The following is a 25861-nucleotide window of genomic DNA, read 5'->3' on the forward strand; positions in this document are numbered from 1 at the left end:
TGAGTTTCCTGATGACAGATTGTCTTTAGTAGACAGATATAAAAGCAGCCTTAAGTTTGTATTACACCAGGCAATTGTCAGACAGATCATCGCTGACAAGCGTTCGTAGGAATGCTGGTTACCGATGATCTGCCTGTGTAATACTGCTGCCGATTATCAGAACGAGCAAAATCATCACTTGCTGGCAGCAGATTGTGCCGTCTAATCACGATCTGGTGCCGGCAAACAATGTTTCAATATGGGGACAAGCGATGGCATTAGCGATTGCTCCTCCTCATACTGTGGAGGAGATCGCTGCATGTAATAGCAGCAGTCTCCTACACTAACGAGCAGGCGATTGCCGGGAAAGAACACTTCCTTCTTGACAATCACCTGCAAAATCTGCAGGTCTAATACAGCTTTTAGAAGGAGGTCTCATCATATATTCCCCAACAGGGCAGCGCAGATCATTGACAATAAATGACAAAATGAACTGTAAAATGTTTCCTAGCTGACATTATTACTGTATAATATCCTGTCATAAACCTTCTTTACAGCTTTCTGTCCACAAATGGTTTCTTTCTTCAGGGATGAATACCTTGTAAAAATCCAATGAATATTGCAGGGCAGGGTAGAACATTGTTAGCATGATGGCGGTGCTGACAGTGGAGAAATGAAAATTAGTTTTAATAAAATTTCTATTAAAGCATTTACTTTTGTGTATACAGTCTGATTACCGTGGTTATCATGCAGATTCATTAAGACCCTGATTTTTTTATTTCAGTCCTGGCTTCCAGTCTGGTGTTTAACATTTCTGATGGGCAATTCACCAACCGGGCTGATCTCATTGACGCTGCAGGCAGCTCCCTGGGCCGCGGGGCTCTGGTGACCGGACTTGGTAAGAATTAAAACACACACTGTCGTTGTTGGTGATTTCAAGCAAAGCATACTTGGAAATGTGGTGCACATTACAAACAATGAATTACAGCGTAAATGTAGGGCTGGCTTCTGTTTCCTCTCCCTGTCTAGTGGGGGAAATGTAAACTTATGGTCTGCTACTTTTGTGTTTTTGTAGGTGCTTGTTATGATACCATGAATAATATGATCTGGACTTGCTCCAATGATTACTTTGACCAGTGGTGTAATCCAGGAAACCAGGCTTTCCATGTGGTGTGTCAGAGACTTGGAGTTACCCACATCATTGCTGATCCCAAAGGTAAATTAGTATTTTTCTGATGAGGTGTGAAATGTCATAACACACGTGACTAAGTAACATAAATTATCTGTCCAGAATATTTTGTGGTGGGATAATGTACTTATTGTTACAAAGCCTATTTTTCTGAAGCTTTCCCACCAAGCTTTCCTCCACTCCTGCACCAGTGCCACCATGGCGTGTGTTGGTCACTGCATTGCAGCAGCAGTGACGTACAGGACTTGCACGTGACAGATGCAGCCAGTCACTGTCCGCAGTAGTTCTATGCTGTACGTAGACATCACTGTGAACAGAGACCGGCAGGGACCACAGGAGTATCGGTGCAGGACCATGATGTAGCAGTGTAAATACCAGTATTTTTCCTAACATTCGATTCTGGCGCAGTTTGGTGTTCTCTACTTGCTTCCCTGGATGTAAATGATCAGATTTTCCCTGGACAAGCATCATAGCACATCCAAGTGACATTCCCTCTTGGGGGAGGTTTGTGAAAATTCTTTGTTTAAAAGCTGTTTCTTAGCAGACAGTCTAATCTTCCTTTATCATACATGAATGGAGCATTTCCTTGCTCCGATGCTCCCCATTGCCTTGCTCTTCATCGTACAGCACAAGGTCTGTTTGTTGACTGCCAGTGACATACCGGGCTTCACATCACTATGTTAAGCCGGGACTTCCACCTAGCATTGAGCCTGGGGACATGACTGGCACAAACGGGTGGTCTATAGTGCTGCCCTAGGCTGTTTTGGAGGCAGGTACTGCCTCCAAAACGGCCTAGACCACCCGTTTGTGGCGGTGATGTCATCGGGCTTCTACTTAGCATAGTGATGTGAAGCCCGGTACGTCACCAGCAGTCAACAAACAAACCTTGCGATGCAAGGCAAGGCAAGAGGGGGGATCGGAGCAAGGAAATGCTCTGATGCTCCACTCATATATGATAAAGGAATAATGAAGAGCTTATATCCGGGTTCAGCCCTGAACCTGGAGAGCCCGCTTAAGCCATCAGCAATATTACTGTATTTATTGTCCTTTATTTGCATCCACCATTTTAATGCTATATGATATTTTCTGCAGGAGAGGCCGTAACCACAAATGAGGTTATAAACCAATTACTTCATCATGTGGGGGCCATGTGCATTCATCAGCTCAACCTCTTGGCCAACAGCAACAGTTTACCAATCACAACCTTCCTAGGAAAACAGCATCCAATCGAATCACATCATCTGAGCAGTATATGTGATATCATGGAGAAAGCTATGGTTAATGGAGATAAATGTACCATCCGCTGCATCCTTGTGGTCTTTCAGGTACTTTGTTTTTTCTCTTCGTGTTTTAGAATGAAGTTTGCAAATAGAGCCATACTGAAAAATAATAATAACCTAATAAAAGATAATTGGCAATACACATATCGGCATATGTGCAATCTATGTAAATTGGTTTAGAAAGCATCTGTCAGCATGATCAACCCTATTAAACCAGACTCACTGCATGGTAGGGTTTATTATGCTGATTAAAATGATATCTTGTTTATGTCTGTATATTGCTCTGTTTCATTAATTAGCTATTTAGAGCACTGAGGGGCCAGCCAGAGCCCTTTGAGCACTAGTTTGTCATTCCTCTGCAGCCTTCCTCCTTCTCCCTTTCCCTGAGATATCCAGCCCAGCTAAGGCTGCAGGGGTGTTGTGAAACTGGTGCTCAAAGGGCTCTGGCCGGCCCTTCAGTGAACCAACTACCTAATTGGCATGTTAATATAAATGCATTTTTCTCTGGAACACTGCAATATACAGACATAAGCATGATCAACCCTACCATGCGATGTGTCTGTTTTAATAGGGTTGATCATGCTTAAAGACGCTCTTTAATGGGGTTGTCTGAATTATTTTAACGTTTACTCCAATACTCACCTGTTTGTCCCCTGCTGTATTCAGCTCCACAGCTCCAGTCCTCCTCCCGGTATTTGTATACAGTGCTGCAGCAGTGATATAGAGTTATATGGCATGTGACTGCTGAAGCCACTCACAGGCCTCAGCAGTCTAGTGCCAAACAGGACAATTTCAGTAATACAGTAAACACACACAGTGAGAAGAGAGACGTAGCTGCAGCCTATTGACCTCCACCTTTGGGAGAACAGATAGGGTAAATGGTCAGACTACACAGTACATATCCTCATATCCACTCCCAAAAGAGCATGCTCACTTCAAATTGCTGATAACCTGAATACTTACTATGGTGCCTGTGTATTAAAATAGTACAATGTTGTGCTTGCAGGTAGTGTTAAAATTTTTCCTTAACCCTCAAACTGAGAGGAACAGAGATACTATCCGAAGGGCTGGCTTGTTGTTGTGGCAGCTGCTTATGGCACCAAAGGACCAAATCTGCCCTGCAATCCAGAAGGAGGTCTGCCTGGCTATTAGGTAGGTCACCCGGGCTTGATTTACCTGTGCTCCTCTATATACCACCACCTTGTGATTTCCAGTTCTTCTTCCTGGCTACTTCAGTTCAATTCTGTATCCATTTTCCTTGTGTCTCATGTTTTGGCCTTTGCCCCCAAATGACAGTATTTATATAAAATAGAAATGTTATTTGGGGCAAAATGTTCCAGTCATTTGGTTACATTGTACCTAAAACAAAAATATCAAAGTAGCAGACAGTACACATTTCTCCTGTCGTAGGCGCAACCCTACAAACCCTACATGGCCCTTCTTATGAAATCTAAACAAAAAGTCCATCCAGTTTCCAATCTTGCGCCCTAATAGTCTTTTGAAGGTGCAGTCATGTTTTTTTTAATGAAAATTGCAGCTGGAAAAGCAACTAAATGGCAGAAAAAGCTAATGTGACTACACCCTTACAACTCCCATGCAAAGCACTAACTAATAATGAGCCAGAGATGTTCCAAGTTGTTTTTTCATATTTTTTTTTTGGGCATAAAACCACCAGTACATTAAAGGGGAAAACAAAACGGTGACAATCAACGGGATCTGAGCTGTAGTACGACAGCATAGCCACTACACAGTGGATGCAGCCTTCTGCTTCTGGCTCTGTCCACTCTCTTCTTTCCGGCTCAGCCAGCCGAGAACAGCTGATCGATGGGAGTGCCAGATGTCAAACCCCCACCAATCTGATACTGATGTCCCATCTGGAGCCATAAGTCATCAATATTTAATGAGTGGAAAACTCCTTTAACATACTTTGGAGTGATGTACCTTGTCAGATTGTACTTTGGATACGTCTGTAATATAACATACCATAGGCACTCTCCAACATCGTACTCATGTGGAAAGGGTCCCTAGCAGACATACTTCCAGTGGAAGGAGCTCCTGGGTCTACATGACAGGACTGTTTACTGACACATTAGCAGTCAGAGCCCGCTGACGTCCATGGGAGCCTACCAACTCTCCCATGATGGCAGATGCTGGGGGCAAGACCTTTTAAAGTGGGGCTTATTCCCTTCACCCTTTTGGGGACACGTGCTGATAAGCCGTGGTCCGACTGAACAAGCATTCGGCTGACAGCTTTCTAAGGTATATGGCCAGCTTTACTTTTTATTTCCAGTAATGAAGTGGAATTTAGTACTGTATCTGTTCAAATCAGAATCCTCCATGATGTCGTAACACAAATATCATATTGATGCCTGACATGACCGAGAATGGCCACCTTTTGAAGGCTGGTAGTGTTCTCTCCGGACAGCGTTGCCTTATTCCTGGCCAGTTGATAATCCGACCGTTTAGAGGGCAAGGACCCTGCATGTCTGAGCATCAGGAACATTCCTCACCACATAGAGGAGAACATTGTAGGTCTCTGAGCAATGTAAACAGTCCTTTTATTATCTGCTGAGCCTGTTTAACCTTCACAAGCTGCATATTCTTCTACAGCATTAACCATGAATAATGACAGCTTTACTGCTCTCATTTTTGCCTATGCTGTACATGGAGATGTGCAGCATCTGTTGTGGTAAATCTATACGACTGCAGTGTATCTCTCAATTAATGGATGTCCTTTGATGTTATTTCATCTTGACCTTGATAGATATATATATATAATTTTTATTTTTTTATTTTTTTAAAACTGCAGCTTTGGCTTAAACATTTTAAACCCAGGAGAGATGGAAATCAATAACTTACTCAAGCTGATTTTAACAGAAGGTACGAATGCTTTTAAATAGCACAATCAATCTCACGGCATTTATCTAGATTGTAATATTTTAACTGCTTTCTCTTGCCAGACGTGGGATCTTCTGCTATTGCCTGCCTCGTATATACTGTGGCTAAATTGTTGTTGTTTTTTGTTTTATAACTTGATGCTTCTATGTAAGAGATTTTTCACTTCTGAATTTACTAAATCTCTACCACCAGTTTTAGTTTCTGAGACTGAGGACCCATCAATTTAGCAAAATCAAATGGGCCCAGGGTCACTCTATCAAGCTCCCTGCACGAGTTTTCGCAGTATATTAACCACCTCCGGACCGCCTAACGCAGGATCGCGTTCCGGAGGTGGCAGCGCTGCGCACAGTCACGCATATATGCGTCATCTCGCGATGGCCGAGATTTCCTGTGAACGCGCGCACACAGGCGCGCGCGCTCACAGGAACGGAAGGTAAGAGAGTTGATCTCCAGCCTGCCAGCGGCGATCGTTCGCTGGCAGGCTGGAGATGTGTTTTTTTTAACCCCTAACAGGTATATTAGACGCTGTTTTGATAACAGCGTCTAATATACCTGCTACCTGGTCCTCTGGTGGTCCCCTTAGTTTGGATCGACCACCAGAGGACACAGGTAGCTCAGTAAAGTAGCACCAAGCACCACTACACTACACTACACCCCCCCCCCCCCCGTCACTTATTAACCCCTTATTAGCCCCTGATCACCCCATATAGACTCCCTGATCACCCCCCTGTCATTGATTACCCCCCTGTCATTGATCAACCCCCTGTAAAGCTCCATTCAGACGTCCGCATGATTTTTACGGATCCACTGATAGATGGATCGGATCCGCAAAACGCATCCGGACGTCTGAATGAAGCCTTACAGGGGCATGATCAATGACTGTGGTGATCACCCCATATAGACTCCCTGATCACCCCCCTGTCATTGATTACCCCCCTGTAAAGCTCCATTCAGATGTCCGCATGATTTTTACGGATGCACTGATAGATGGATCGGATCCGCAAAACGCATCCGGACTTCTGAATGAAGCCTTACAGGGGCATGATCAATGACTGTGGTGATCACCCCATATAGACTCCCTGATCACCCCCCTTGTAAAGCTCCATTCAGATGTCCGCATGATTTTTACGGATGCACTGATAGATGGATCCGATCCACAAAACGCATCCGGACGTCTGAATGAAGCCTTACAGGGGCATGATCAATGACTGTGGTGATCACCCCCCTGTCATTGATTACCCCCCTGTAAAGCTCCATTCAGATGTCCGCATGATTTTTACGGATGCACTGATAGATGGATCGGATCCGCAAAACGCATCCGGACGTCTGAATGAAGCCTTACAGGGGCATGATCAATGACTGTGGTGATCACCCCATATAGACTCCCTGATCACCCCCCTGTAAAGCTCCATTCAGATGTCCGCATGATTTTTACGGATGCACTGATAGATGGATCCGATCCGCAAAACGCATCCGGACGTCTGAATGAAGCCTTACAGGGGCATGATCAATGACTGTGGTGATCACCCCATATAGACTCCCTGATCACCCCCCTGTAAAGCTCCATTCAGATGTCCGCATGATTTTTACGGATGCACTGATAGATGGATCCGATCCGCAAAACGCATCCGGACGTCTGAATGAAGCCTTACAGGGGCATGATCAATGACTGTGGTGATCACCCCATATAGACTCCCTGATCACCCCCCTGTCATTGATTACACCCCTGTCATTGATCAACCCCCTGTAAAGCTCCATTCAGATGTCCGCATGATTTTTACGGATGCACTGATAGATGGATCCGATCCGCAAAACGCATCCGGACGTCTGAATGAAGCCTTACAGGGGCGTGATCAATGACTGTGGTGATCACCCCATATAGACTCCCTGATCACCCCCCTGTAAAGCTCCATTCAGATGTCCGCATGATTTTTACGGATGCACTGATAGATGGATCCGATCCGCAAAACGCATCCGGACGTCTGAATGAAGCCTTACAGGGGCGTGATCAATGACTGTGGTTATCACCCCATATAGACTCCCTGATCACCCCCCTGTCATTGATCACCCCCCCTGTCATTGATCAACCCCCTGTAAAGCTCCATTCAGATGTCCGCATGATTTTTACGGATGCACTGATAGATGGATCCGATCCGCAAAACGCATCCGGACGTCTGAATGAAGCCTTACAGGGGCATGATCAATGACTGTGGTGATCACCCCATATAGACTCCCTGATCACCACCCCTGTCATTGATCACCACCCCTGTCATTGATCACCACCCCTGTCATTGATCACCCCCCCCTGTCATTGATCACCCCCCTGTCATTGATCACCCCTCTGTAAGGCTCCATTCAGACATTTTTTTGGCCCAAGTTAGCGGAATTTTCATTTTTTTTTCTTACAAAGTCTCATATTCCACTAACTTGTGTCAAAAAATAAAATCTCACATGAACTCACCATACCCCTCACGGAAACCAAATGCGTAAAATTTTTTAGACATTTAGATTCCAGACTTCTTCTCACGCTTTAGGGCCCCTAGAATGCCAGGGCAGTATAAATACCCCACATGTGACCCCATTTCGGAAAGAAGACACCCCCAGGTATTCCGTGAGGGCCATATTGAGTCCATGAAAGATTTAAATTTTTGTCCCAAGTTAGCGGAACGGGAGACTTTGTGAGAAAAAAATTTAAAAATATCAATTTCCGCTAACTTGTGCCAAAAAAAAAAAATTTCTATGAACTCGCCATGCCCCTCATTGAATACCTTGGGGTGTCTTCTTTCCAAAATGGGGTCACATGTGGGGTATTTATACTGCCCTGGCATTCTAGGGGCCCCAAAGCGTGAGAAGAAGTCTGGTATCCAAATGTCTATAAATGCCCTCCTAAAAGGAATTTGGTCACCTTTGCGCATCTAGGCTGCAAAAAAGTGTCACACATCTGGTATCGCCGTACTCAGGAGAAGTTGGGGAATGTGTTTTGGGGTGTCATTTTACATATACCCATGCTGGGTGAGAGAAATATCTTGGTCAAATGCCAACTTTGTATAAAAAAAATGGGAAAAGTTGTCTTTTGCCAAGATATTTCTCTCACCCAGCAAGGGTATATGTAAAATGACACCCCAAAACACATTCCCCAACTTCTCCTGAATACGGCGATACCACATGTGTGACACTTTTTTGCAGCCTAGGTGGGCAAAGGGGCCCATATTCCAAAGAGCACCTTTAGGATTTCACAGGTCATTTACCTACTTACCACACATTAGGGCCCCTGGAAAATGCCAGGGCAGTATAACTACCCCACAAGTGACCCCATTTTGGAAAGAAGACACCCCAAGGTTTTCCGTGAGGGGCATGGCGAGTTCCTAGAATTTTTTACTTTTTGTCACAAGTTAGTGGAAAATGATGATTTTTTTTTTTTTTTCATACAAAGTCTCATATTCCACTAACTTGTGACAAAAAATAAAAACTTCCATGAACTCACTATGCCCATCAGCGAATACCTTGGGGTCTCTTCTTTCCAAAATGGGGTCACTTGTGGGGTAGTTATACTGCCCTGGCATTCTAGGGGCCCAAATGTGTGGTAAGGAGTTTGAAATCAAATTCTGTAAAAAATGACCTGTGAAATCCGAAAGGTGCTCTTTGGAATATGGGCCCCTTTGCCCACCTAGGCTGCAAAAAAGTGTCACACATCTGGTATCTCCGTACTCAGGAGAAGGTGGGGAATGTGTTTTGGGGTGTCATTTTACATATACCCATGCTGGGTGAGAGAAATATCTTGGCAAAAGACAACTTTTCCCATTTTTTTTTATACAAAGTTCGCATTTGACCAAGATATTTATCTCACCCAGCATGGGTATATGTAAAAAGACACCCCAAAACACATTCCCCACCTTCTCCTGAGTACGGAGATACCAGATGTGTGACACTTTTTTGCAGCCTAGGTGGGCAAAGGGGCCCATATTCCAAAGAGCACCTTTCGGATTTCACAGGTCATTTTTTACAGAATTTGATTTCAAACTCCTTACCACACATTTGGGCCCCTAGAATGCCAGGGCAGTATAACTACCCCACAAGTGACCCCATTTTGGAAAGAAGAGACCCCAAGGTATTTCGTGATGGGCATAGTGAGTTCATAGAAGTTTTTATTTTTTGTCACAAGTTAGTGGAATATGAGACTTTGTAAGAAAAAAATAAAAAATCATCATTTTCCGCTAACTTGTGACAAAAAATAAAAAGTTCTATGAACTCACTATGCCCATCAGCGAATACCTTAGGGTGTGTACTTTCCGAAATGGGGTCATTTGTGGGGTGTTTGTACTGTCTGGCCATTGTAGAACCTCAGGAAACATGACAGGTGCTCAGAAAGTCAGAGCTGCTTCAAAAAGCGGAAATTCACATTTTTGTACCATAGTTTGTAAACGCTATAACTTTTACCCAAACCATTTTTTTTTTTACCCAAACATTTTTTTTTTTATCAAAGACATGTAGAACTATAAATTTAGAGCAAAATTTCTATATGGATCTCGTTTTTTTTTGCAAAATTTTACAACTGAAAGTGAAAAATGTCATTTTTTTTGCAAAATAAATCGTTAAATTTCGATTAATAACAAAAAAAGTAAAAATGTCAGCAGCAATGAAATACCACCAAATGAAAGCTCTATTAGTGAGAAGAAAAGGAGGTAAAATTCATTTGGGTGGTAAGTTGCATGACCGAGCAATAAACGGTGAAAGTAGTGTAGGTCAGAAGTGTAAAAAGTGGCCTGGTCTTTCAGGGTGTTTAAGCACTGGGGGCTGAAGTGGTTAAAGGGGTTGTCTCACTTCAGTAATTGGCATTTATCATATAGAGGAAGTTAATACAAGCCACTTACTAATATATTGTGATTGTCCATATTGCTTCCTTTGCTGGCTGGATTCATTTTTCTATCACGTTATAGACCGCTCGTTTCCATGGTTACAGACCACCTTGCAATCCATCAGCGGTGGTCGTGCTTGCAAAATATAGGAAAAAGCACTGGCCTATGTGCGCTCCCATGGTCCCGGCCACCAGAGAGGCTGATGCTTCTTTCTATAGTGTGCAAGTATGACCACCACTGATGGATTGCAGGGTGGTTGTAACCATGGAAACGAGCAGTGTATAATGTAATGGAAAAATGAATCCAGCCAGCAAAGGAAGCAATATGGACAATCACAATATATTAGTAAGTGGCTTGTATTAACTTCCTCTACATGATAAATGCCAATTACTGAAGTGAGACAACCCCTTTCAGTTATAACATGTGACTAGGATGTGCCTTAACTTAATCATTGTTGTGGGCCATAAAGCGGTCCTATGGAGATTTTTTATTTTTTTTCTGGAGACTGTCACTCTTAACTATGTGCACGTACTTCACCTCAGCCACATTAACCTGAATGGGCCTGTTGCTTTTATTTGCACAATATCTGGTTAGGAGAAATAGAGATAAAATGCTGTACTAGTGAACCGTAATGGTCTCAGCTGCCAAACCCCACCACTAAGTAATTTATCCAAAGCATATACCATTAAAGGGAACCTGTTGCCTCAAAAACGCATATCAAACCGCCAGCTATACCTCATAGTAGCCCCCAGTCTGTTAATAATCATATGTTTGATCCGGTAGTCTGATGCTCCATAGATTAAAAAAACTATGTTTTAAGCACTATCAGCGGTATCTTGCCAGTCAGTTTGAAGTCACGGGGGCAGCGGCTTCCTTGCTTCAAGTCAAGGTAAGCATGCCCCCTAACCATCCTCTCTTTTGTTAGATTGACAGCCTGCAGTGCGGCCGGGATCGCATAAGTCTCGCGCATGCGCGGTGCGCTCTTTGGTAAGGCGCGATCCTGTCTCCGGCTGCCGCTGTTAGCCGGGTTTCAGCGGCGTACTGCTCATGCGCAAGACTTAAGCGATCCCGGCCACACTGCAGGCTGTCATCTAACAAAAGAGAGGATGGTTAGGGGGCATGCTTACCTTGACTTGAAGCAAGGAAGCCGCTGCCCCCTTGACTTCAAGCTGACTGGCAAGATAGCGCTGATGGCGCTTAAAACATTGTTTTTTTTTAATCTATGGCGCATCAGACTACCGGATCAAACATATGATTACTAACAGACTGGGGGCTACTATGAGGTATTTCTTGTGGTTTTATATGCGTTTTTGAGGTCACAGGTTCCCTTTAATTTATACACCCTGTAAAGTAAACTGGCACTGGTATTTCAACAACTGTTGCATAAATAAATACTACACGCAAAGATAAGAAACTTTGTAATATATTTTATTAGAGAAAAATGCCTTTTGCTCCACATATGAGCACTTCTTCTACATCGGCTCCTGGAGTAATCATTCTCAGCTCAGTAAGGTATCAGTTTGCAACCTCTGCCCATAGAAGTACTGTAATTGGAGCTGCTTGGGAGAGACAGAGGCACATACACACTCATTCTGACTCTATTATCTTTTCTGTCTCACCCCAGTGCTGGATTCACTGGTATTCTGCTCAGCACTGCAGTATAATGTCTTCCATACTGCTACTTTTAAAGGTGTGTAACAGAGTGGTAGGGGAGAAGGATCTCCTTTTCTCTGTATGATCCCTACAAGGGAGACATTGTAGCAGCTAGTCTCCACCAAATAACTTATAGAAAACTGACAAAATGGAGCCTGCACAGAGGAAAAGAATAAAATTCATATAATGGCCAGATATAGTGTTATTTCTCATATATTCTGAAAAGTCACCTGAAAGGACACTTACACCTTAAGAAAATATCGGTTGTTAACTGTTCCATTTTTATTTTATTTTTTTCCCAGAAAAAGCCCAATAGATCTAAATAGCAAAAATGTGTTAAGTAATAAAAAGTAAATTCCAGACATAAAAAATATTATAATATATGGGAAAATGGCACCACTTAATATCACTTGATTTTTACAGGTGATCGGAATTGTGGGCTTTCCCAACTCCGAGATGTAATTTTGACAAATCTGACTGAACAGCTGCAGAATAACAGGTTTGGGTGTGAAGAAGATGAACATTACAGGTATGTTTTGTAGCTATTACCATTATTCAGTTACATTTCCAATTAAAATGACTAGCGAGATTTCTCCGCACACAATGGAGATTTAAAATGTTATCTCTAAATCAGTTTTTGTTATGAATTAGAAGGGAATTAGAACTTTAGAAGGGCTAAAATGCAAATGTTAAAGGGAGTCTGTCACCTACATAACATGTTTTAAACTGATTATATAGCTCTGTGGGAGGCAGATCCAGAACACTGATGGTACCGGGGTTTAGTTTTTCAGAGCCTCCAAAGTTCCAAAAACAATGTTTTAAAGATATGCAAATTACCTTTCGCAAGTGCCCAGGGCGGAGCGTGTGCTGCTAGTGCCCAGTGCTCCCCGCCTTACTTGCGCCTGACTCCTCCCCTCTGTATCGTCCAGCCAGCCCTCTATCCTTGCGGCGTCATTCTCGTCTCCATTCATAATCCAGTGCCTGTGCGCTTCAACGCCGGGCCCGTTACTTAACCGGCGCATGCACACTGCATATCGGTATGCCTCTGCCCACAGTGGGCAATGTACTGTGCGTGCCCGGACCCAGCGGTGAAGCACACAGGCGCTGGACTATGAATAGAGACGAGAATAACGCCGCAAGGATAAAGGGCTGGCCAGACGATACAGAGGCAAGGAGTCAGGCGCAAGTAAGGCGGGTAGCGCTGGGCACTTGCAGGACACTCTCCGCCCTGGGCACTAGGTAATTTGCATATCTTTAAAAGTGTTTTTGGCACTTTGGAGTCTCTGAAAAACTAAACCCAGGTACCATCAGTGTTATGGATCTGCCTCCCACAGAGCTATATAATCAGTTTAAAACATGTTATGTAGGTGACAGACTCCCTACTAAAGGGGTATTATGGTTGCTTCGAGTTACTGCCTTTCCACAGGTTAGGGGATAACTATTAGATTGGTGGGGTTCCTACCCCTGGGACCCCCACTGATAACTGGAACAGGGGCCCCAAACTCCCCTTGAAATGAACGGAGCAATTGATTGCACATGCGTGCGGCCGCTCTATTAATTCTTATAGGAATTGCGGAGATAGTTGAGTACAGTGCTCCGCTATCTTTGCAATACCTATGGAAATAAATGGAGTGGTCGCATGCATATGCCACTTGCCCCTCCGTTGATTTCAAGGGGGGGTACAGGGTCCATGTTCTCGTGATCAGTGGGACCCCCACTGATCTAACAGGTCCCAACGACAGTCTACTGTTTGGTTTTTGCAGCTGCAGTTTGGGTTTTGCAGACAACAAACAAAGTGTAGGTTGGTCGTTATTCCCCTTCTTTTGTCTAACCTACCATTTGCATGTTAGCACAGAGAAGAGGACAAATGACAGCATAAGGGCTCTTTCACACGAGAGGATGCCGTGCGTGGAATCCGCTGCGTGAAAGAGAGCCAAGCCTGTCCGGAGCGGGGCTTGGCTCTCTTTCACACAGCGGATTCCACGCACTGCTTCCTCTCGTGTGAAAGAGCCCTAAGGCTAGGTCTACACGACGACATTTTGTCGCACCAATGTCGCGTGATAATTTTTATAATGATAGTTTATGGTGTTGCAATGCAACATACTGCGATGCGACAGTTGCAAAAAATCCATTTGAAATATATTTTACTGCGACTGTCGCAGCGCGACTCCATAGACTATCATAAAAATTGTCACGCGACAAATGTTGCAGTGTAGTTGTGCCCATGTGTCACGTGACACATGTCGTCGCGTAGACCTAGCCTAAGACTACAAGACGTTTGCACAGTTGCTTCATTTCTCATTGTAGATTTAAGACCACAAAAAAACTAGATGTAAAGGAGGGCTTTGCCGTTAATAATTTAAAGGCAACCTGTCACCTCAAAATTGCATATAAAACAGCCAGCATTACCTTATAGTAGCCCCCAGTCTGTTATTAGTGATGTGTTTGATCCAGTAATCTGATGCTCCATACATGACAAAAAAGATGTTTTAATCGCCATCAGCGCTATCTCGCCGGTCAGTCTGAAGTCAAGAGGACATCGGCCTCCTTGCTTCAAGTCAAGATATGCACGCCCCCTAACCGTCCCCTCTTCTGTGTGATTGACATCCTGCAGTGCGGCCTGGGATCGCGTTAGTCTCGCGCATGCGCGGTGTGCTGATGAAACCCGGCTAACTGCGGGAGCCTGGATCGCGCAGTAACAAGTAGCGCACTGCGCATGCGTGAGACTAACGCAATCCCAGGCTGCACTGCAGGATGTCTATCACACAGAAGAGGGGATGGTTAGGGGGCGTGCTTATCTTGACTTGCTGCCCCCAGACTGACCGGTGAGATAGCGCTGATGGCGATTAAAACATCATTTTTGTCATGTATGGAGCATCAGATTACCGGATCAAACACATCACTAATAACAGACTGGGGGCTACTATAAGGTAATGCTGGTGGTTTTTTATGCGTTTTTGAGGTGACAGGTTCCCTTTAAGTACTAATATATAGCTGCAACATTGCTGCATAAAGTTCTTCTGGTTTCTTTTAGGCTAAATGATGAACTATTGCACTATATTTTGAAGATTGTTGTCCGTGAATCTTGTGTTCTGATCACCAAGTGCCAAACTGTGTCTAAAGAAGAATTCCAAAGACTCTTATCAACTGTGCCTGTAAGACCAGTGCCCACTACATAACGTCTTCATACTCTTCCTTGTGTTAATTTTTCCTTTTTTTCTCTGCTGCTTCTCATCATCTAGCCCCTTTCTTAGGCTGTCCATACATGCTGAAAACTCCTTCGCCTGACCGCTGTTCCTTCGGTGCTTCCTTTCCCAAAAATACACATTCTTACTCTGCTCAAAAGTGCATTTGTTATCAATAGTGAGAAGGGAGTAGGTTGCTGCCAGACGGCTCTGGCCGTTGCTTATCTCCCACAATAGAATAGGGAATTCGGAAATCCAAAACCCTTCTTGACCCTTCTTTTCACCAACATTAGAGAGTTGGCCATTGCCACAGAAGCCTGTGGATTTTTGCTGGCATTCATCTTATAAATGTGTATGACCACCTTAAAAGGTATATCTGTAAAGAATAAATCAAGGCAACTGGACTTACTGTAGATTTCTTGAAAACATTTCACTCGTTCTTCCAACGAGCTTTCTCAATTCTGAGTGACTGTACAAGAATTCTCTGGGAATAAATATGTAACTGAATCAATATCTGGTAATTATACCCAGCATGGGGTCAGAGGTCATTATACTATAGTATAATTACCAGATGTTGATTCAGTCACATATTTATTCCCAGAGAATTCTTGTACAGTCACTCAGAATTGAGAAAGCTTGTTGGAAGAACGAGTGAAACGTTTTCAAGAAATCTACAGTAAGTCCAGTTGCCTTGATTTATTCTTTACAGATATACCATGACCTGGATAAATGAGAACCTTCACAGACTCCTTAAAAGGGTTAACCAGCCGTTTATTTTTTTTGAAAACCACTGATCATACTTTAGAGTTCACATATTTAAAATGTTTTTGTGTGTTTTAAGGTTGCCTCACCATGTCTGCGCTATCTGATGGCTGTACAAAATCACCTACTTAGTAATACTGTCTTAATCAAACCTGATGAGAGTGATGACAGTGACAGCTCCCTGCAAGGGGAGACATTGAAGGTACAGGTAAACACCATATTTTATTCTAATAATGTTCTTTTTCTGTGTGTCCATGTCCCTTGTAGAACACTCCATTAACACCCACCCAGATGTGCTGTATGCTATCACAATGTGAAGTGGTGCACACTACAGGGTGGAAAGGTTCCACGGTGATATCAGATTTCTTTTGTGTTCATGGTTATGTGCCAGGTCATGCTGGAGCATCCACTGACAACTTCTTAGAATAAGGAACACATAAAGTCATAGGGGGAGATTTATCAAGACCGGCGCAGAAAACTCCGGTCTTGATAAATCTCCTGCCCTGCTAGGTGATGCTACCTCGTCATTAAATTTGCTGCATCTTCCTGCAGTCCGTGCGCCTAAACAGAAATCTGCTACAACTTAGAGATGCCATAGATTCCTCGCTTCATTTACTCCAGAAAACTAGCGTATATGAAGATACATTTGTTGGGGTAGCTGGGCAAGCCCCCATCCCGTCCTTGATATGCCCCCTTTATGGAAAGTGGCAAGGTGGGGGCAAAATGTAGGAGATGCAACAATTTTTTAAAAGTTGCAAACACATAGAATGCAACTTTTTAACACCACTTTTCAGGCGCAAGGGAGATGATAAATCTTTCCTGTAGCGTAGTTCTGTAGACAACTTATTGGAATGTGTATTCATTTAGTGATAGAGATTGCTAAGAAACAACTAGAATCTATAGGGTCCTTTGGGAGATTCTAGAGAATTTTCTTTCAGGACCACCCAAAAGTAGAATATTTCAAGCGGTTCTGAAAGAGCTGCCTACTATAGTTATTTTGTTTTTATTCCTGCGGACAGGCCCCTTCCAGAGACTTGAGGGTTCATTAACACTGAAGATTTCCCTGGGAAATTCCGTTCTTTAGTATTTATGGCATATCTGCAAGTATTCCATAAATTGTTGTCTTTTCACTGACCATAGTCTTGTCTCTGCTGACCACTGTTATCCCCTTGGCGACATCTGTACATATACAGTGGAAGTCAGGGTTTTAAATATGAGAGGGTGGGAGCCATAGCCAGCCGTTGACTGCAATATTACACAGCAGACTCCTGCCCACAGTGTCTGTGATTGGAGTTAACTGTAATCACAGACATTTAACCTCTAAAATGGCGTGGGCACTTGCGACTACAGCATCTCGGTGGTCATTTGCAAGGCCTGGACTGACCAAAAGGGGATGACCAAACATGCCCCGGGGGTTGGGGTGGGGGAGTTGAACATGCCCTTTAATAACAAAGAAATTTTACCATTGCAGTCTTTAACCTAAGCAATCTAATGATTGCATGTTCAGGTCGCCTGGGGGAAATAAAACTATATATAAAAAAAAACCGTAGGGGCTCATTTATGAAACAGATGTACGCCTATATTATGCATATTTGTTGCGCAGATTGCAGCACAATGGTCCTTTGTGCTGCAATCTGCAACTTTTACCTGTAGGGGCGGCTATTCTGTTTGCAGGTAGGGCGGCAGTGATAGGGACATTATTAGGTATACTGCCCCACACCCTATACTAATGCTTTGTCTACACAAAGGTAAAAAGTTCCATAGGCTGCGCTCACCTGATCAGTCTTGCGATAGAAGCACGGACTGTGCTTGGAAAAGGCACCAGTTAGGACTATGTAAAAATAAGACGGGATGTCCAGCTTCCAAAAAAGACGTAGTTCTTTATTACAATATCACACAGAATAAAAAATCCAACACGGCAAGCAAGTGTACATGTTTCGGATGCTCTAATACTGATCCTTATTGCATAATTAGAAGAGCTTTTTTATTTTTTTTATAAGACTTTGGTATAAATAACTTTGGTATTGTCATAATTCTAACATCCCCCAGAAAATTGTTATTTTATTATTTATACCGCAGGATTAGTGCCGTAAAAAAGTGCCAGGATTACTCTGATTTTTCAACTCATTCCCCTCAAAAAATGGTTCTCCAAAAGTGGTGCCATTTAAAACTACAAACCATCCTGCCAAGCCAAGCATTCATATGATTATATTAACAGATAAATAAAACATGGCTTTTGAAATGCAGAGGTGAAAAAAATGAAAAAGGTCGCTATCATTAAGTGCAAACTAGGCTACATACCTAAGGGAATAAAGCTTAGGGCTCATTCACGCGGTCCGTGCGTCAGCCAAATCTCCTCGGCCGACCGCAGCTCCTGTGACCTAAACTGTATCATACCGATTTATGATACAGTTAGTTTGTATGAGATTGCGGGGCTTGCAATCACCAAGAGTAGCACAATGTCACAGTAGTGAGTAGCACAATTTCACACATTGTTTGGTAGCTGAAACAGTTTTTTCCACCCTATTCGTTATAAAGGAAAAAGATTGTTTCTGTTTGCAATAACTCTACCGCATATTTAACCCCTTAAGGACCATCGCTGTACATGTACGGTGCAGATGTCCGTGACTTAAGGACCAGCGCTGTACATGTACGGCGCTGTGATTGGGTGGGTGCAGGAGATGTGCCCGCCGGATGCGCGGCAGGGGTCCGGCAGTCACTGATAACCGGACTCCTGCTGCATGCCCCGGCATCGGTGATGTGCCGCGGTCAGCGCTGACCGCGGCACGTGCGATATGTGGAGGGAGGGAGAGAGCAGCCATCGGGTACCCTCGCTGCTGTGACGGGGACCCGATGGCAGGGAAGGCACCCTGATGCCTTCCTTAGGCATCGTGGCTGCCTTCCATGATAGCCTGTGAGATCCAGCCCCCTGGATCTCACAGGCAGGAAGACTGTAAGTGTATTAGAGTGTGTAATACACTTACAGCCAATGCATCACAATACAGAAGTATTGTGATGCATTGTAAAGGGGATCAGACCCCCAAAAGTTGAAGTCCCAGAGAGGGACAAAAAAGAAAGTGTAAAAAAAATTTGAAAAAAGTTTTACAAAAAAATGAAGATTCAAGTAAAAAAAAGAAAAATGCATCCTTTTCCCAAAATAAAGTAAAACAATTTGTGAAAAATAGACATTAGGTTTCGCCGTGTCCGTATTGACCGGCTCTATAAAAATATCACATGACCTACCCCCTCAAATGAACACCGTCAAAAAAAAAAAAAAAAAGTGCTAAAAAGTAGTTTTTTTTCACCTTACATCACTAAAAATGCAACACCAAGCAATCAAAAGGGCATATGCCCCCCAAAATAGTACCAATCTAGCCGTCACCTCATCCAGCAAAAAATGAGCCCCTAACCTAAGACAGTCGCCTAAAAAATAAATATGGAGACACTAAAACATAATTTTTTTGGGTTTCAAAACTGCTGTTATTGTATAAAACTTAATTAAAAAAAAAAGTATACATAATGGGTATCGCCGCGTCCGTAAGAACCTGCTGTATAAAAATATCACATAACCTAACCCATCAGGTGAACACCGTAAAAATAAAATAGTGTGTCAAAAAAGCCATTTTTTGTCACCTTACATCACAAAAAGTGTAATAGCAAGCGATAAAAAGTCAAATGCACCCCAAAATAGTGCCAATCAAACCGTCATCTCATCCTGCAAAAATGATACCTTACCTAAGACAATCGCCCCAAAAATGACACTAAAATGATTGTTTTTTTTGTTTAAAAAATATCTTTGTGTAAACTTAAATAAATAAAAACAATAGACATATTAGGGATCGCCGCATCCGTAAGAACCTGCTGTATAAAAATATCACATTACCTAACCTCCCAGGTGAACACTGTAAAAAGAAATAAGATAAAAAAATGTGTCAAAAAAGCTATTTTTTGTCACCTTATATCACAAAAAGTGTAATACCAAGCGATCAAAAAGTCATACGCACCCCACAATAGTACCAATCAAACCGTCATCTCATACCGAAAAAAATTAGCCCCTACATAAGACAGTTGCCCAAAAAAAAAAAAAAAAACTACGGCTTTCAGAATGTGGAGACACTAATAAATAATTTTTTTTCAAATTTGGTATTGTCGCGTCCGTAACAACCTGCTCTATAAAAATATCACATGATCTAACCTGTCAGATGAATGTTGTAAATAACAAAAAAAAAAATTGTGCCAACAGCTATTTTTTGTTACCTTGCCTCACAAAAAGTGTAATATAGAGCAACCAAAAATCATATGTACACTAAAATAGTACCACATATGGGGTGTTTCTGAAAACTACAGAATCAGGGCAATAAATATTGAGTTTTGTATGGCTGTTAACCCTTGCTTTGTTACTGGAAAAAATTATTAAAATGGAAAATCTGCCCAAAAAGTGAAATTCAGAAATTTCATCTCCATTTTCCATTAATTCTTGTGGAACACCTAAAGGGTTAACACAGTTTGTAAAATCAGTTTTAAATACCCTGAGGGGTGTAGTTTCTAAAATGTGGTAATTTTTGGGTGGTTTCTATTATGTAAGCCTCACAAAGTGACTTCAGACCTGAATTGGTCCTTTTAAAAAGTAGGTTTTGGAAATTTTCAGAAAAATTTCAAGATTTGCTTCTAAACTTCTAAGCCTTCTAACGTCCCAAAAAAATAAAAATAAAATGGCATTCACAAAATGATCCAAACATGAAGTAGACATATGGGGAATGTAAAGCAATAACTATTTTTGGAGGTATTGCTATCTATTATAAAAGTAGAGAAATTGAAATTTGGAAATTTGCAAACTTTTCATAAATAAAAATTACATTTTTTGACTCAATTTTACCACTGTCATGAAGTTTAATATGTGACGAGAAAACAATCTCAGAATGGCCTGGATAAGTAAAGGCGTTATCACCACATAAAGTGACACGTCAGCTTTGCAAAAAATGGCCTGGTCCTTAAGGTGAAATATGGCAGGGTTCTTAAGGGGTTACAGTAATTGTGCCACTAACAATGGCCCCAAAGGTGTATGAACGGGTTTGTATTCAAGGTCCGTTTTGCCATCCCGTCAATTTCCACTTTTCCATGGACCGACCCTGTTTTCTGGATTTAGGCGGCTTTCACACAGTCAGTGATTTCCATCCATGATTGGAGGCTTCATTTCTGGTTTTGGCTCACAAAGAGATCAGGTATAATGGACAGGTTTGCACATGTTCTGTGTTTTGTACCTGCACGTTGTTTTGGCTCTCAATCACTGATGAAAATCACTGATCAAATACTGACTGTGTGAAAGCAGCTTTAGAGGTACATGTAGGTTTTTATAATCCAAATATGATGGCATGATCATGGCAGTATTCTTCCTTAGAAGCAATGCTTTTAGAGGGAGATGACAGCACACTTCCAGTTTCCCCCATGTACTCAGAATTTCCATGTGGACGAGACCCCCCCCCCCCCCCCCCTTCATATGTATTTCAGATGTATAATAACTAATGTGGGATTTGTTTGGTTTTTGTTTTATTCTCCATCCCCCTCCTTTTTATTTAGGAACTTCAGACTAGCATTTTGGGCTTAGCAACGCAGATATTAACAGGATGTGATGAAGTCCTCGAAATGCTCCAGCGTGTCACAACTGCTCTAATCAACAGTGATATGTCAGACCGGGATGTTAGGTTTGTGAAAATCTTACATTGTTACCAACACGCCCTTTACTGTAAACTTTCATTATTATAAGCTCCAGATTTTATAGATGCTGAATGCTTTCTTTTTAAATTAGTGTGGCTTTCATTTGCTGTCTTATAAAATCTATATCTTTTTGAGTTTTTTTTTTAGTTTGCACAATTCCAGCGTATTCATGAGTTGCCCAGCTGACCAACCCTCCTATTGTTCCCTTTGGCTAGCTTTAGAAAGATGTGAATCGGGAAATCCCGTTCCTCTGCCCATGCATCCAAGAACCAAATGATCCCTTCCTGATAAGCAGTATATATGTTTTGTATATCTATAATTAACATGATCTAACTACATTTTGTTTCAGATTAAAGGGTTTAGAGCAGATTACAAAATCCACCATGCTTGGCCATCTCCTTCCTGTTCTTCTAACATCTCTCATGCACCCGAATCTACAGACTTTAATAATGGCAGATGCTCTAATGCCCCAGCTTGTCCAGCTTGTCCTATATACCAGCCAGGTAAGGAATGGAAGTTTGTCTTATGTCTTTATCGTCTTTATCATGTCATACAGTGGAAATCACGTAGATGGATATTAAAATGATATGTCTCATCATTTGCAAAATAATATTTTAGGGCTAGTTTCACGCTAGTGCTAAATTGTTCTGGCAGGCATTAAAGAGCCATCAAATTTATCAACAAACGTGTGGCATTTGATAAAATCAGGCAAATGACACCAACACAAACAAGAAAAACGAACTTCAGGATTCCCCTTGCGATCAATCTCTCCCTCTGTGTTTTCTTAGTTTTCAATAAATACTTATATTTCTGTTTTTCTTGTTTCCCTGGTGTGTCGTCAGACTGCTTTACTTCTTAAAACCCAGTGCACGGCTCTGGCAGATATTGGGAACTCTCTAAGTGGAATTTCAGAACAGAAGAGCAAATTATTACCAGACAATAGGTAATTTTTATTCTATTGATTATTGACTGCTGATAATTTAGTTTGAAATAATCATTTTCGGATCTCTTTTTTTGAGACACATGTCCCAATTCTAGCCAAAGGTTGGACATACGCAGGTTTTCTGTCATATGAAGTACAGTTTGTAGCACTCCTCCTCATAGATGCTCTGAAGACCTTAAGACCTGTATTACACTGGCTGATATTTCGCCCTATAATCGCTAACGAGGATTCACATGAACACTCATTAGCAATCATCTTGCAGGGTAATACTGCCGCTCGTTCATCGGCCAATTCAGAATTTTAAGCATGCTCAAAAATCAGTGCTTGCTGGCGGCAGGTTGTGCTGTCTAATAGCGATCTGCCACCAGCAAACCACTAGACAGTATGGGGACAAGCGATAGCTCCTCCCCAAGCTGTGGAGAAAATTGCTGCCTGTAATAGCAGCGGTCTCCTCTACTAGCGAGCAGGCGATTGCCGGGAAGGAACACTTCCCTCCCAACAATTAGTTGCTGATCTGTCTGTCTAATACAGGCTTTGGTCTCGCTGACACCATGAGACCTCTGCCTGTTTAGGCTCCAATAAAGGTTCCTTAAAATCTCATCCACATGCATAGATGATCTGACAGATTATCAGGAATGAAGCAGACACTCCCGATATCTGTCAGATCATCAGTGGAGATGAGGGCTGCAGTTCCATGCAGCAATCACCTCCTCTGTACGGAGACAAGAGATTGATATAGCGATCGCTAGTCCCCATAGAAAAAAATTATCCCTACGCATCAGATCGTTGTTTTGACAGAACAATCTGCTGAACAGGAACAATGATTTTCAGTGCCTGGAAAGACACGATCACCGGGTGAACAAGCATTTACCTATTCAACGGATGATTGCCAACACCTTCCGTGATCGGGAACGAGCGTTTATACAATTTGCCTAATAATTGGCCTGTGTAAAAGGAGCTTAAGAATATGTTCACAAGACATCTTTTTTATCTATCTATCTATCTATCTATCTATCTATCTATCTATCTATCTATCTATCATCCATCCATCCATATATACACTGCTCAAAAAAATAAAGGGAACACAAAAATAACACATCCTAGATCTGAATTAATTAAATATTCTTCTGAAATACTTTGTTCTTTACATAGTTGAATGTGCTGACAACAAAATCACACAAAAATTTAAAAATGAAAATCTAATTTTTCAACCCATGGAGGTCTGGAATTGGAGTCACACTCAAAATTAAAGTGGAAAAACACACTACAGGCTGATCCAACTTTGATGTAATGACCTTAAAACAAGTCAAAATGAGGCTCAGTAGTGTGTGTGGCCTCCACGTGCCTGTATAACCTCCCTACAACGCCTGTGCATGCTCCTGATGAGGTGGCGGACAGTCTCCTGAGGGATCGCCTCCCAGACCTGGACTAAAGCATCTGCCAACTCCTGGACAGTCTGTGGTGCAACGTGACGTTGGTGGATAGAGCGAGACATGATGTCCCAGATGTGCTCAATTGGATTCAGTTCTGGGGAACGGGCGGGCCAGTCCATAGCATCACAGCCTTCGTCTTGCAGGAACTGCTGACACACTCCAGCCACATGAGGTCTAGCATTGTCTTTCATTAGGAGGAACCCAGGGCCAACCGCACCAGCATATGGTCTCACAAGTGGTCTGAGGATCTCATCTCGGTACCTAATGGCAGTCAGGCTACCTCTGGCGAGCACATGGAGGGCTGTGCGGCCCTCCAAAGAAATGCCACCCCACACCATTACTGACCCAATGCCAAACCGGTCATGCTGGAGGATGTTGCAGGCAGCAGAACGTTCTCCACGGCGTCTCAAGACTCTGTCACGTCTGTCACATGTGCTCAGTGTGAACCTGCTTTCATCTGTGAAGAGCACAGGGAGCCAGTGGCGAATTTGCCAATCTTGGTGTTTTCTGGCAAATGCCAAACGTCCTGCACGGTGTTGGGCTGTAAGCACAACCCCCACCTGTGGATGTCGGGCCCTCATATCACCCTCATGGAGTCTGTTTCTGACCGTTTGAGCAGACACATGCACATTTGTGGCCTGCTGGAGGTCATTTGGCAGGGCTCTGGCAGTGCTCCTCCTGTTCCTCCTTGCACAAAGGCGGAGGTAGCGGTCCTGCTGCTGGGTTGTTGCCCTCCTACGGCCTCCTCCACGTCTCCTGATGTACTGGCCTGTCTCCTGGTAGCGCCTCCATGCTCTGGACACTACGCTGACAGACACAGCAAACCTTCTTGCCACAGCTCGCATTGATGTGCCATCCTGGATAAGCTGCACTACCTGAGCCACTTGTGTGGGTTGTAGACTCCGTCTCATGCTACCACTAGAGTGAAAGCACCGCCAGCATTCAAAAGTGACCAAAACATCAGCCAGGAAGCATAGGAACTGAGAAGGGATCTGTGGTCACCACCTGCAGAACCACTCCTTTATTGGGGGTGTCTTGCTAATTGCCTATAATTTCCACCTGTTGTCTATCCCATTTGCACAACAGCATGTGAAATTGATTGTCACTCAGTGTTGCTTCCTAAGTGGACAGTTTGATTTCACAGAAGTGTGATTGACTTGGAGTTACATTGTGTTGTTTAAGTGTTCCCTTTATTTTTTTGAGCAGTGTATATATATATATATATATATATATATATATATAGCACAGTATCCATATATATTCCTATATACATCTCTCTTTTTCATCAGAGCCACAAGGTCTTACAATAACTGTCGAGATCCCATAGTTTTCCACTTTACACTGCTGAGTTTTACAGGAAGTTCGGCGGGCATATTGGGAGCAGCTTTAGAGGAGGTTCAGCACTAACTCCTGAAGAGATTTTTTGGGATTTGCATAATGTGTACAGAAGCTGTATAAGGACTTTTTTTTTTTGTATGTAGATTTTTGTATTGTGAAGGCTAACAAAAAAACATTGATACCCCCATGATGTGGCATCTTATCAATTTCTTATCTACCTAACATACCTTTTGGGTTTCTGTAGGATGTTGGAAGAGAAGGAGGAGCCAGGCTTCCTGACGGGACTGAAGATTCCTGCACCGTGGGCTGCTGGAAAGACCGTAGAAACAGCGCACCCTGTTAGAGACAACTACAAGTTTAAGGAGAGTGTTCATATACCAGGTGCTCGATGTCTGTATCTCCGCTTTGACAGCAGATGTTCCTCACAATACGATTATGATAAGGTTAGTGAAAAGTTTTTGCACTGTTGTACACGCCTGTTCAGATGTTTTTTCAGATTTAATGCATCGTATACTAATTTTGTTAGCATTATGGTTCACCCTGTGCCTCTTGGATGCTTAGGAATAAGTAGTGTTTTGTGCAATTTTAATAAATACTGACGAAATGCTCACAGTGTAATTTTTTTATATG

The 25861-nt window shown here is 42.7% G+C and overlaps 1 protein-coding gene across 3 annotated transcripts in view; it reads left to right on the plus strand.

Annotated features, from left to right (window-relative positions):
- The window catches only part of HECTD4 (HECT domain E3 ubiquitin protein ligase 4), a 234016-nt gene that overhangs the window by 55963 nt on the left and 152192 nt on the right, over positions 1-25861 (plus strand). For 2 of the 3 annotated variants that reach the window (XR_005776144.1, XM_040416049.1), the window contains exons 10-21: positions 764-877; positions 1055-1195; positions 2261-2493; positions 3455-3600; positions 5258-5328; positions 12279-12384; positions 14890-15010; positions 15882-16010; positions 21380-21504; positions 21867-22020; positions 22360-22460; positions 25476-25674. Coding sequence is in view for 2 of the 3 variants with exons in the window: in XM_040416049.1 (XP_040271983.1) it covers positions 764-877; positions 1055-1195; positions 2261-2493; positions 3455-3600; positions 5258-5328; positions 12279-12384; positions 14890-15010; positions 15882-16010; positions 21380-21504; positions 21867-22020; positions 22360-22460; positions 25476-25674 (1640 nt within the window). In the remaining variant the exon portion in view is untranslated. The remainder of the gene's footprint in view (positions 1-763; positions 878-1054; positions 1196-2260; positions 2494-3454; positions 3601-5257; positions 5329-12278; positions 12385-14889; positions 15011-15881; positions 16011-21379; positions 21505-21866; positions 22021-22359; positions 22461-25475; positions 25675-25861) is intronic. The other variant, XM_040416050.1, reaches the window with a different exon arrangement.

This window comes from Bufo bufo, chromosome 2 (assembly GCF_905171765.1).
Source record: "Bufo bufo chromosome 2, aBufBuf1.1, whole genome shotgun sequence".
NCBI lineage: Eukaryota > Metazoa > Chordata > Amphibia > Anura > Bufonidae > Bufo > Bufo bufo.